At 35.1% G+C, this 12,463-nt stretch overlaps 1 protein-coding gene across 2 annotated transcripts; it reads left to right on the forward strand.

Annotated features, from left to right (window-relative positions):
• The first annotated feature begins 43 nt into the window (after positions 1–43).
• On the forward strand, positions 44–7,078 carry dhrs7b (dehydrogenase/reductase (SDR family) member 7B). Of its 2 annotated transcripts, XM_073833335.1 has the most exons (7): positions 44–103; positions 1,825–1,982; positions 2,099–2,214; positions 2,387–2,597; positions 4,433–4,525; positions 5,073–5,225; positions 6,225–7,078. In XM_073833335.1, exons 1-7 carry the CDS (start codon positions 87–89, stop codon positions 6,428–6,430), a joined length of 954 nt encoding a protein of 317 aa, XP_073689436.1. In that variant the 5' UTR covers positions 44–86; the 3' UTR covers positions 6,431–7,078. The 2 variants fall into 2 exon arrangements, with proteins under 2 accessions (XP_073689436.1, XP_073689435.1); XM_073833334.1 differs by lacking the exon at positions 44–103 and having other exon boundaries at positions 1,086–1,982.
• Positions 7,079–12,463: the final 5,385 nt, after the last annotated feature.

Here is a 12,463-nt window from a genome sequence, read left to right on the forward strand (position 1 = left end):
GTGATAGCTTCGCCTCTTCGAAATTTTATTGGACAGTCGAAATCACGTGATCGTGTTCAGTTCCGGATTGTACATGATTCAATCATATGGGTCTTAGTTTAAGGTAGGTATTGTGTTATTATTCCTGCCAGTGTATTTTATATGTTTGCAAAACAGTGCATGCAGATACAACGGCCTTAGAGATACAGATTATTAGAGATAATACATTTTTTTTAAAATAAGCTTGGTTGCATAGTGCACTGAGACATCTATACGTGACTTAATAGTAAGGATAGTTGCTGTGGATTAATTCGTGCACTACATAGCCTACATGTGAGTGATAGCGTGAACAGACTACGGGATGTTTGAACGATAAATCGATCACGAAAATGCCTCAAGGACACTCGAGCACTAATACCCTTGACAGAAGTGTGTTTTCAGTATTTGCATATTATTATAGCATTTATTATTATTTTAAGGTATTTTATATTTTGGTTTTCAATATTAATTTTTAAGTTTTGGAAACTGTTAAGTGCTTTTGAGTTTATTTATTTATTTATTTTTTATTTTAGTTAGTTACTAAGGATACTTTCTTACGTTTTTTTTTTTTTTAATTCAACGAAAACAATTAATAGTTGTACTATTTGTTTTTAAAAAGTGTAGTCATTTTTTGTCTGATACATATACTCTACTATTAAAAAGTTTTTGAACAGTAACGTTTTTGATGTTTTTTTTTTTAAGGAAGTCTGTTCTGCTCACCAAGCCTGTATTTATTTGATCCAAAGTACAGCAAAAACTGTCACATTTGTAAATATTTTTACTATTTAAAATAACGTTTTTCTATTTAAATATATTTTAAAATGTAATTTATTCCTGATTTCAAAGCTGATTTTTTAACATTATCACTCCAGTCACATGATCCTTTTAGAAATCAATTATAATATTATGATTTGCTGCTCAAAATATATTATTATTATTATTATTATTATTATTATTATTATTATTATTATTATGTTGAAAACAGCTGAGTATATATTTTTTTAGGTTTCTTTATTGAATAGAAATTTCAGGAGAATAGTATTTATCTGAAATAAAAATCGTATGTAATGTTACAATTTTTTTTTAAATAAAGCATCCTTACTAACTAAAAATAAGTATTAATTTCTCAAATATTTTTCCAAAGCAAGAAAACACTGACTCCAAGCTTTTGAAAAGTAGTATAGTGTATAATGTTACAAAAGCTTTTTATTTTAGATAAATGCTGGTCTTTGGATCTTTCTATATATTTATCAAAGAATCCTAAAAGATAGACTTTGCTGTTTAAATATTGATGATAATAATAAATGTTTCCTATAAACAGCAAATCAGCATAGAATGATTTCTGAAGGATCATGTGACACTGAGGGCTGGAGTACATTACATTTTAAAATACATTCAAATAGAAAAGAGTTATTTTAAATGGTAAAAATATTTCAAAATTGGACTGTTTTTGCTATATTTTAGATCAAATAAATGCAGGCTTGGCGAGAAGAAAAAAAAGCATTTACTAGTTTATTTTAAATGGTCTGGCACTGAGAAATAATTTTTATAAATACAAATATCGCATGCTATCTCTCAATGTGAGGTCAAAATATGTAAGGTATAAAATCGTTACACTGATCATATACAATAAAAATATTGTTTACAATGTTCACTTCTGTCTTCTATTTAAACAACATGTAAAACATATCCAGATTTAAGGTCAGTGGTGTTTTCACAGAATGCATGTTACTTGTAGATAAACATTCTGGGTTTCTGAGTTTTGAATGTGAATTAATATATGCATGTCTCTGCATTTGTGTACAGACACATGGAGCGTTTGTTAGGTTTAGGAGTTGCGCCACTGGCCGCTGGGACTGTTGGGCTGCTGATTTTGCTGAAAGTGATCCAGAGATTGAGACACAAGCAGAATCTGCAGGATAAAGTGGTGGTGATCACTGGAGCCAGTTCAGGACTGGGCAAAGGTTACTTGAACATGAACTCACTTATAATGCTAATCATAATGTCTTATCAATGGCATTTAACTGTAGATATTACATCTTTCTTTGTTTAGTATCTCAGTCTTTCTTTTGTACCTCAGAGTGTGCGCGGGTCTTCCATGCGGCGGGGGCCCGACTGATCCTCTGCGGACGGGACCAGAAGAGACTGCAGGAGGTCGTGGAGGAGCTCAGAAACAAAAACAATGGAAAGATACAGGTGAAAACACACAGTCAAATCTTTTACTCACCTCTTTGACTGTTCGGATTCTGGAAGATATGTTATCTCTTAAGCCTATTTTAATTTTGAATGCCTTAATAAAGTGTGAATGTATCTAAACACTATGTCTGGTCACACAATAGTTAGGGTTATTTATTTATTTCTCTTTCAGACTTACACGCCCTGCACTGTCACCTTTGACCTCTCCAACACATCTGTGGTTCCCAGTGCCGCCGAGGAGATTTTGAAGTGCCATGGTCACGTTGATGTCCTCATCAACAATGCAGGCATTAGTTACCGTGGCAACATCCTGGACACCCATGTGTCAGTTCAGCGAGATGTCATGGAGACTAACTACTTCGGTCCTGTCGCTCTTACACAAGGTTAGTGGAGAAGACTCACAGAAAGAGATCAGTGGAACCATATCTGGTTATACACACACACTACCATTCAAAGATTTAACCTTTATGCCAAGACTGCATTTATTTGATCGAAAATACAGTAAAAACAGTAATATTGTGAAATGTTATTACAATTTTAAAGAACTGTTTCTACTTAAATATATTTTAAAATGCCTTTCATTCCTTTGGTGTCAAAGCTGAATTTTCAGCATCACTACTCCAGTCTTCAGTGTCACATGATCCTTCATAAACCATTCTAATATGCTGATTTGCTATTCAAGAAACATTTATTATTATTATTATCAATATTTAAAACAGTTGAGTTAATTTTTTTCAGGATTCTTTGATGAACAGAAAGATCCAAAGATCAGCATTTATCTGAAATAAAAAGCTTTTGTAACATTATACACTATACCATTCAAAAGTATATGAAATGAATCCTTTTATTTAGCAAGGATGCTTTAAATTGACCTAAAGTGATGATAAAGACATTTATAATGTTACAAAAGATTTCTATTTCAGATAAATGCTGTTCTTCTTAACTTATTTCATCGAAGAAACTTGAAAAAAATTCTACTCGGCTGTTTTCAACATAATGATAATGATAGTAAATGTTTTTTAACAGCAAATCAAAAAATTTGAATGATTTGTGGAGGATCATGTGACACTGAAGACTGGAGTAATGATGCTAAAAATTTAGCTTTGAAATCAGAGGAATAAATAACATTTTAAAATATATTCAAATAGAAAACAGTTAAATAGTTTTTGCTGTGCTTTGGATCAAATAAATGCAGGCTTGGGGAGAAAAAGAGACTTCTTTAAAAAACATTAAAAATAGTACCGTTCAAAAACTTTTGACTGGTAGTGTATACACTGCTTCACAAAAGTTTGGGATTAGTAAGGAGACTTTTCTGCTCATCAAGGCTGCATTTATTTGATTAAAAATACTGAAAAAAAATCTAATATTGTGAAATGTTAATGCAATTTGAAATAGCGGTTTTCTATTTTAATATAATTTGAAATGTAATTTATTCCTGTGATGCAAAGCTGAATTTTCAGCGTCAGTCTTCAGTGTCACATGATCCTTCAGAAATCAGTCTAATATTCTGATGAACAATTCTAATCAATGTTGGAAACAGTTGTGCTGCGTAATATTTTTTTTTTGGAACCTGTGATACTTTTTTCAAATCATAATTAATAAACAAAACATTAAACAGAACAGCATTTATTTCAAATAGAAAACTTTTGTAACAATAAACACCCCGTTCAAAGTTTGGAGTCAGTAAAAAAATGTTTTCTTTCTCTCTTTGAAAGAAATTAATACTTTTATTTAGCAAGGTTGTGTTAAATTGATTAAAAAAATGATAGAAAAAGAAAAGATTTCTGTTTTGAATAAAAGCTGTTCTTTTTAACTTTTTATTCATCAAAGAATCCTGAAAAAGTATCACAGGTTAAAAAAATATTAAGCAGCACAACTGTTTCCAACATTGATAATAAAAGTAATAAATCAGTATATCAGAATGATGAAAATTCAGCTTTACATCACAAAAATAATTTATATTTTAAAGTATATTAAAAAAATGTTATTTTGAATTACAATAATATTTCATAATATTATTTCGTTCTGTATTTTTGATCAAATAAATGGAACTTTTAAAAAAAAAAAAACATTAAAAATCTTACTGATGATTGAGCGGCAGTGTATTTATAGATATAAGATATTATAATGTTATATAATTTAGTACACATCACATTATACATGACATTATGTTAGATTTTTATCAGAAATATAATTAAAAATGTTTGGTTCCATCCAGCCATTCTGCCTTCAATGGTTGATAGACGCAGTGGACACATTGTTGTCATTAGCAGTGTGCAGGGAAAGATCTCCATACCGTACAGATCTGCATGTGAGTATATGCTTGTTAATCTTGTTAAAATTTTCTACTTGAATATGTTATTAACCAATTGCAACATTTCTGTCCTAGAACTGTACATTTCTACCATATGGACATCACTTTGACATAGTTACCAATGATAAATTACTCTTAAAGGGAAAGTTCACCCAAAAATTCTGTCATTAATTAGTCACCCTCACATCGTTCCAAACCCGTAAGACCTTCGTTCATCTTCAGAACATAAACTAAGATATTTTGGATGAAATCCGAGAGCTTTCTGACCCTGCATAGACAGCAACACAACTAAAACATTCAAGGCCCAGAAAGATAGTAAAGACATTGTTAAAATATTCCATGTAACGTCAGTGGTTCAACCGTAATCCCTTTAATTGGATTGTAGAAATATTTATTTTCTGTGAAGCTGCTTTGCAGCGATGTGTATAAAATTGAACTGATCTACAGACTTACACAAAACAAGGAAGTATACATAAAAGAACATATTCATGTGATTACATGTGACTGAGTTCCTTGCTTGCATATCTGAAATGTTTTCTCCCAGACTCTGCATCTAAGCATGCGACGCAGGCCTACTTTGACTGTTTGAGGGCAGAGGTCGACAGGTTCGGCCTGCAGGTGTCTGTCATCAGCCCTGGTTACATTAAAACAAACCTGTCCATCAATGCAGTCACGGGGGACGGCTCTAAATATGGAGGTGAGAGCATGATGTTCTTGTCAACCAGTCTCTGAATGTGAGTTATAAAATAAGTTTTTGAAAATGAGTATCATACAGTGCCTTGCAAAAGTATTCATACCCCTTAATTCTCACATCTCTATCATCAATCATCTCATACACCATAATGACAAAGCATAAAACAGGTTTGTAACAACTTTGCAAATTTATTAGAAATAAAAACTGAAAAGATCCCGTTGCATAAGTATTCACACCCTTATCTGGGACACTCGAAATTTAGCTCAGGAGCATTCATATTGCTTCTAGATGTTACTACACTTCGAGTGGAGTTAAACTGTGGCAAATTCATTTGAATGAGTATGATTGAGAAAGGCACACACCTCTCAGAAAAGGTCTAACAGCTGAAAATGCATATCAGAGCAAAAACCAAGTCCTGAGGTCAAGATAACTGCCTGTAGAGCTCAGTGACAGACTTGCGTTAAGGCAATGATCTAGGGAAGAGTTCAGAAAAAAATCTGCTGCATTGAAGGTTCACAGAAGCATTATCCATAATGGAAGACGATTGGAACAACTAGGACTCTAGAAAATGTCTGCCAGCCCCCATCCAAGCTGACAGAGCTTGAGAGGTGAAAAGGTGAGGCAAGGAATGGCAGATAATTGCCAAATGCAGATGTGCAAAGCTTGTCACATCATACCCAAAAAGACTTGAGGCTGTAAAGGTGCTTCAACTATGTACTGAGTTAAGGGTATGAATACTTATGCAATGTACTTATTTAGTGGTTTATTTTTAATAAATTTGTCAAATTTGCAAATCTGGTTTTTGCTTTGTTATTATTATGGTGTATGGAGTGTACATTGATGTGGGGAAAAACTAATTTAAAGCAGTTTAACATAATGCTGCATCAAAACATGAAAGAAAAAATTAAGGGGTATGAAAACTTTTGCAAGGCACTGTAAATATACATATTTTAGTATTTAGTCATGTGTTTAAATTAGTGTTTTGTTTTTTTGAATTTGAAGTAATGGACAAAACCACAGCGAAGGGGTCGGATCCAGTGGACGTGGCACATGCTGTTCTGAAAGCTGTCTGTCACAAACAGAAAGACGTGGTATTAGCTGGGCTGCTGCCTACTGCAGCCATCTATCTGCGTACACTGTGGCCCACTGTCTACTTCAGACTGATGGCTTCACGAGCCGTAAAAGAACAAAGAGTGAAGGAGGAATAAGAGGAAACAGTATTATATGGTTAGTTTACTTCCAGAGTAAAAAGCTCTTGATAGTTTACCCCCATGTCGTCCAAGATGTTTGTCTTTCTTTCTTCAGTCAAAAAGAAATGAAGGTTTTTGAGGAAAACATTCCAGGATTTTTCTCCATATAGTGGACTTCAATGGGGATCAATGGGTTGAAGGTCCAAATTGCAGTTTTATTACAGCTTTAAATGGCTCTACACAATCCCAGCCGAGGAATAGGAGTCTTATCTAGTGAAACAAATGCTCATCTCGCACTAGCTCTGATTCATATCCGCAACTTTGAGCATTAAGTAAATATTTTGGAAAGGTTATGCTTGGTTAGTTCTTCGTCTGTATACTTTGGTTCAAAAAGGTAGGGTAGGACAAAAACTCCTTCTCATTTTCTCTTCCAACTTCAAAATCATCTGACGTTGAATGTTTTCTTCAAAACCATTCATTTCTTTTCGACTGATCAAAGAAAGACATCTTGAATAACATGGGGGTGAGTAATTATCAGGAATTGTTTATTCTGCAAGAGAACTAAATCTTTGCATCTTTCTTCTGAAGATTTAATAGCTGAAAAGTTTAATTTGTATGTCTAAAGGTAAATGTGTGTATGTATTTAATAAATATTTACAAAATTGATTCAGTTGCTTGAATCATCACTGTTCATTGAAGAACACAATAGCATTTGAACAAGCATTTATCAAATTACTTCTATCTGGGTTTTTGCTTGTCTTAATCAAATTTAGGCCTTGAAAATTCCTTAATTGGAGCAGTTATGGCATAAAATTTTACATGCAAAAACAACAACAAAAAACTATAATGCCTAGTTTTCCAATACAAATATCTAAATATCCTTATATCAAGATATATTTACCTGAGATTTAAAATTAAGATATGAAGTTTTCGATAAACAAACAAAATTTGTGTATCTTACAAACAAACAAAAAAAGTCAATGAGATATGAAAACTTGTTTTCCCTTTGAATTAAGTTGACTACTAAACAGACATTTTTCCTTTTTTAAAACAGTAATTCACAAAATTTCTCAGAAAATAAGACTTATTTTTAAAATGGTCTTTAAAAAGTCTTTAATTTACCTTAACAAAACTTATATTGTCCTGTATTGCATAGTTTGTTAATTCATTGATTGATTACTTACTTATTAATCCCAATTTATTATTAACTGACTTTTCCACTCTGTGCACCCTGATAAGACTTGGCAAATTCTCATGTCACCTTTCGCCTACAGTTACATGTCAAATCACGTTTCTCCTTGTAGTTCCCTTTTGGCTATCAGTGATTATCATCATAATGTTCAGGTGCCCCTTATTCAAACAGGAAGTTGGAATAATCTAAACGTTTAATGATTTATGTTTTGACACATTCTCACCTGCCTTCTGCCCCAATTAGACGTTGCTTGAAAAATTTCCACAGCAACAGAAAACAAAACAGATGTGAAGCGTCACTGCAAGGCCCACATCATGATAATCTGGTTATGACAGATGCTTATGACTCATGAGGAGCACCAAACATATGCAGCTCTCAATAAGAACACAGGAGATGAATGCGCATAATCAAACGGTTGTGCTTTAGAGGAAAAGCATTGGCTGGAGATTTTTTTTTTTTTTCAAGAAAATGATCAATAGGCCATGATTAAAACTCTCCATTTGCAACATTTTAGAACTGAATAAAAAATACATATCTTACAAAGCCAGCCCAGGTGATTTTTGTCTCCAAATAAGGTTGGCGCTAGAACTCGGCAGGCATTTATGTCACAGCGATGTTATTTAAATGGTGTTCATACAGTCAGTCTAAACAGAATAAACTAAACTAATTCCTTCTTTTCCACTGATTCACATACAGCTCCAAACACGCAGATTTAAAAAGATGTCCATGTGCATGAAATATTTGGTATTTTGCTTGATTCTTCTTCCACACGTTTACTTTAAGATCCCTTGAGATGAGTTTTTTTATGCCTACAGTTTCCTTTCAAGGCCAGCAAAACATTAACATCAGAGTTGTACAGTGTCTCAGAACTGAAAAACCCCATTTCAGTCCTCTAAAATCCTGCTCTAGCTAAATGCAATCTATGAAAGGCATATTTTTTAACACAAAACATATGGACTCACCTTCTGACCTGAGTTTCCTCACATGACCTAGACACAGACTTGGTCTTTGTTTAAGCATTAATCTTAATTCAATCTTTACCTAAGAATTAATCTTACTAACAAATTAATCTTAAATTAAGCATTATTTCTTTATGTAATGTCACTTCTAGGACATTGTAAAACAAGCAGATTGGATAACCCTAAATAATCTTTTAAAAGGCCAAATGTATTTTAACTGTTGACTAATTGCAGACAAGAAGACTGTTTGAATCTCTACAGCCTGAGGTGCAATCATAAAAACATCAAAACCAAGTGTAAATATTATTTAACATGGTACCATTAATACAAAATAGCATTTGATTCTTAAAACCTCACTGGTCTCTTATGCAAACTGTTAAGCAATTTTCATGCAATAAACTGGTTTATCTGCTAATTCCAGTAACAGTAACCAAAAAAAATGTAAAGGGGTCATGAACTGAGAACTCAAAACTGATTTTTTTTTAACATATAAGAGGTCATTGTACTATAAAAACATCCCGAAAGTTTCAGAATTAAAGCCAATCTGCCAAAATGAATGTTGTGCCAGGTTGTGGAATGTGCCACTCTGTGATGCAATAGTAAGAACTTGGTCCTTTGTTCACTTCATTTTACCATGGATTCGTTTTTTTTAACCAAGGAACAACTCAACAAGTGGTTTTCAGAAAGATTGAAACTAAAAGACGGGTACTGTGCCGACTATATTGAATCTGACAGTCGCACAACACAAGTGTGAGTAACTGTTTTTATTACGTGGTCACTATTGCTTTGCCTCTTATTACAGATTGTTTGATATGAAGGATGTAGGGCAGGCTGTCAAACATACACAACTGTTGCCAATCATAGCAGGGGGCGTTTACTTCTGAGTCTACAAGCTGCCACACCTTTTCAAATAGAGCATCCTGATGAAGCCTATTACTTATAAACTATGTTTTTTTGATGTAAAAACCTTTCATTATAAGTGGACCTCAGAGATAATAAAGGCAGTTTATGACCCCTTTAAGTAACAGCATGCATCTGGAACATAAGTAAATGACCAAATGTTAATATATGGGTGAAATATGCATTTCTGATGAGTTCACATTTACTGCTCATCCTTTGTTTATTTTTCATTACTTCATAAGAAGAACTGGATTTACACTAATCCATTTCCTGCCACATTTGTGTTCTAACTGATTTGGAAGGTTTTCCTGTGTATGAAATATATTCTATTTTGTCCAATTATTAAACACAAGTTTACCCTTCAGATTTCTTAAGATGAGTTACGCATTTTCATTTTGAACTCTAGTTTCCTTTGAAACCCAATAACATAGCACATGGGTCTACAGTAGTCAAAATTTGAATCTGCTGCATAATCACAGTCGGGTATTGTTTTGGTTTTAGGACAACTTTGATGAAAGGTTTTGATCCACTTCAAATGTTAGCTACTGTAGATCAGGGGTTCTCAACTCTGGCCCACAAGATCCATTTTTTCCTGCAGATTTCTGCTCCGACCCTAATCAAACATCTGAACAAATTCTTTGAGATCACTAGAAAGTTACAGGCGGGTGAGTTGGACCAAGGTTGGAGCTAAACTCTGCAGGAAAATGGATCTCGTGGGCCAGGGTTAAGAATCCGTGGTCTGGATCAACTTCAGTCAAGAAGGGCCACTGTCTCTGAGTTTAGCTCCAACCCTAATCAAACACACCTGAGCAAACTAATAAATGTCTTCAACATCACTAGAAACAAAGCCACTAGAACAGTGGTCTCAAACTCAATTTCCTAGAGAGCCACAGCTCTACAGAGGCTGTGTCCAAATTCAGGGTCTGCATCCTCCTTAGGATCCTTCCTACCTGGTTGAAGGAGGAGGGGTCCTCCGAAGACGTCAAAACCTGGAAGTAGGTGTCGTGAATTTGGACAGCCTACCCTTCTTTCAGTTCCCTCCCTTACCCGTTGCTCATATTCGGTCGTCTAGCAACCGTGACAGCGCTAAGCAAGAAGTATCTTGTGGGCCTCAGTATTGTGGGCCGCATTTGAAGGATCCTACGAATTTGGACAGCCTTCGTCGCAACGCTGTGACGTAACATCCTTCAAATGAGTCCTCCAAAGGATGTAGACCCTGAATTTGGACACAGCCAGAGTTTAGCTCCTACCAGCTCCAACTCACACCTGCTCAATAGTTTCCAATAATCCTGAAGACCTTAATTGGATCAGGTGTGTTTGATTAGGGTTGGAGCAAAACTGTGCAGAGCTGTGGCCCCTCCAGGAATTGAGTTTGAGATCAATGCACTAGACCAGGGGTGTCCAACCCTGTTCCTGGAGGTCTACTATCCTACAAAGTTTAGCTCCAACCCTGATCGAACACACCTAAACCAGCTAATTCATCTCTTAGGTAACACTTAATAATTACAGACAGCTGTGTTGGAGCAGGGCTGGAACTAAAGTCTGTGGGTAGGTAGATCTCCAGGAACAGGGTTGGGCACCCCTGCAATAAAAGGCAAGCTTGCTTTTTTACTTTTAGCCAAAAAAAAAAAACATAACAGCTAATGTTAACACTGCAGTAGAGGGAAGGTGACCAGATGCTGTTTTTTTTTTTTAATGGATGTCAATGGAGGTGAGGCTTCTCTACGCTGAACAAACAACTTTGAGGAAACTGCTTATCATTTAATGCAGTGGTTCCCAACCACATTCCTGGAGGCCCCCCCAATACTGCACATTTTGCATCTTTCCTTTGTCACACACATCTATTTCAGACTTCTATAAGAGTCTACTAAAGAGCTATTGATCTGAATCAGGTGTGTTTGATTAAGGATACATGGAAAACATGTAGTGTTGGGGGGCCTCCAGGAATGTGGTTAGGAACTACTGATTTAATGAATCAACAGCCTATCTGCTAATCTTCAACATGTTTTACTCTAAACCAGTGGTTCTCAATCCTGGTCCTGGGAGACCCCTGCTCTGCACATTTTGCATGTCTCTCTTATTTAACACACCTGATTGAGATCATCAGCTTGTTAGTTCAGTTCATGGATCTCTACTAATGAGCTGATGATCTCAATCAGGTGTGTTAAATAAGGGAGACATGCAAAATGTGCAGAGCAGGGGTCCCCCAGGACCAGGATTGAGAACCACTGCTCTAAACAATAGTTTCGGATTTCACTTTTTAAAAAGCTTTGTTCGTCTTCAGAACACAATTTAAGATATTTCGGATAAAAACAGGAGGCTTGTGGCTGGCCCATTGACTCCTAAGTAAATAACACTGTCAAGGCCCAGAAAAGTATGGAAGACGTTGTCAAAATAGTCCATCTGCCATCAGTGGTTCAACCATAATTTCACGCAGCTACGAGAATACTTTCTGTACGCAAAGAAAACAAAAATAATGACTTCATTCAACAACTTTCATCAACAATTCGTCTCCACATCTTCGTAGTGCCATTTGGAGAGTACCCACTGAACGCAAACAGCATACGCTGTTCTCTGTCAGCTGCATCACGTGGATCCGCAGTTTTCGTCCGAATCAAAGTGAAAATAAATGTATCCATGTGTTGCAGCTGACAGAACAGTGTGCACTGTTTGCATCCATTGGATGCCCTCCAAAATGTTGCTACAGTGACACAGAGGAGATGAATTGTTACATAGTTATTTTTGTTTTCTCTGTGTACAGAAAGTATTCTTGTAGCTTCGTAAAAATTACGGTTGAACCACTGATGGCAGATGGACTATTTTGACAACGTCTTTCATACTTCTCCTGGCCTTGAAAGTGTTATTTACTTAGCAGTCAATGGGACAGTGACAATCCTCCTGGTTTTTATCCAAAATATCTTAAATTGTGTTCCGAAGACGAACTAAGCTTTTTTTTTTTATGGGTTTGGAACGACATGGGGGTAATGATACCCTTTAATG

Source organism: Garra rufa, chromosome 1, assembly GCF_049309525.1.
Source record: "Garra rufa chromosome 1, GarRuf1.0, whole genome shotgun sequence".
NCBI lineage: Eukaryota > Metazoa > Chordata > Actinopteri > Cypriniformes > Cyprinidae > Garra > Garra rufa.

Coding starts and splice junctions, on each gene's coding strand:
- dhrs7b (XM_073833334.1), top strand. CDS start 1,799: ATGCATGTCTCTGCATTTGTGTACAGACACATGGAGCGTTTGTTAGGT. Junction 2,598..4,432: donor TCCTGTCGCTCTTACACAAG/GTTAGTGGAGAA, acceptor GGTTCCATCCAG/CCATTCTGCCTTCAATGGTT. Junction 4,526..5,072: donor CATACCGTACAGATCTGCAT/GTGAGTATATGC, acceptor GTTTTCTCCCAG/ACTCTGCATCTAAGCATGCG.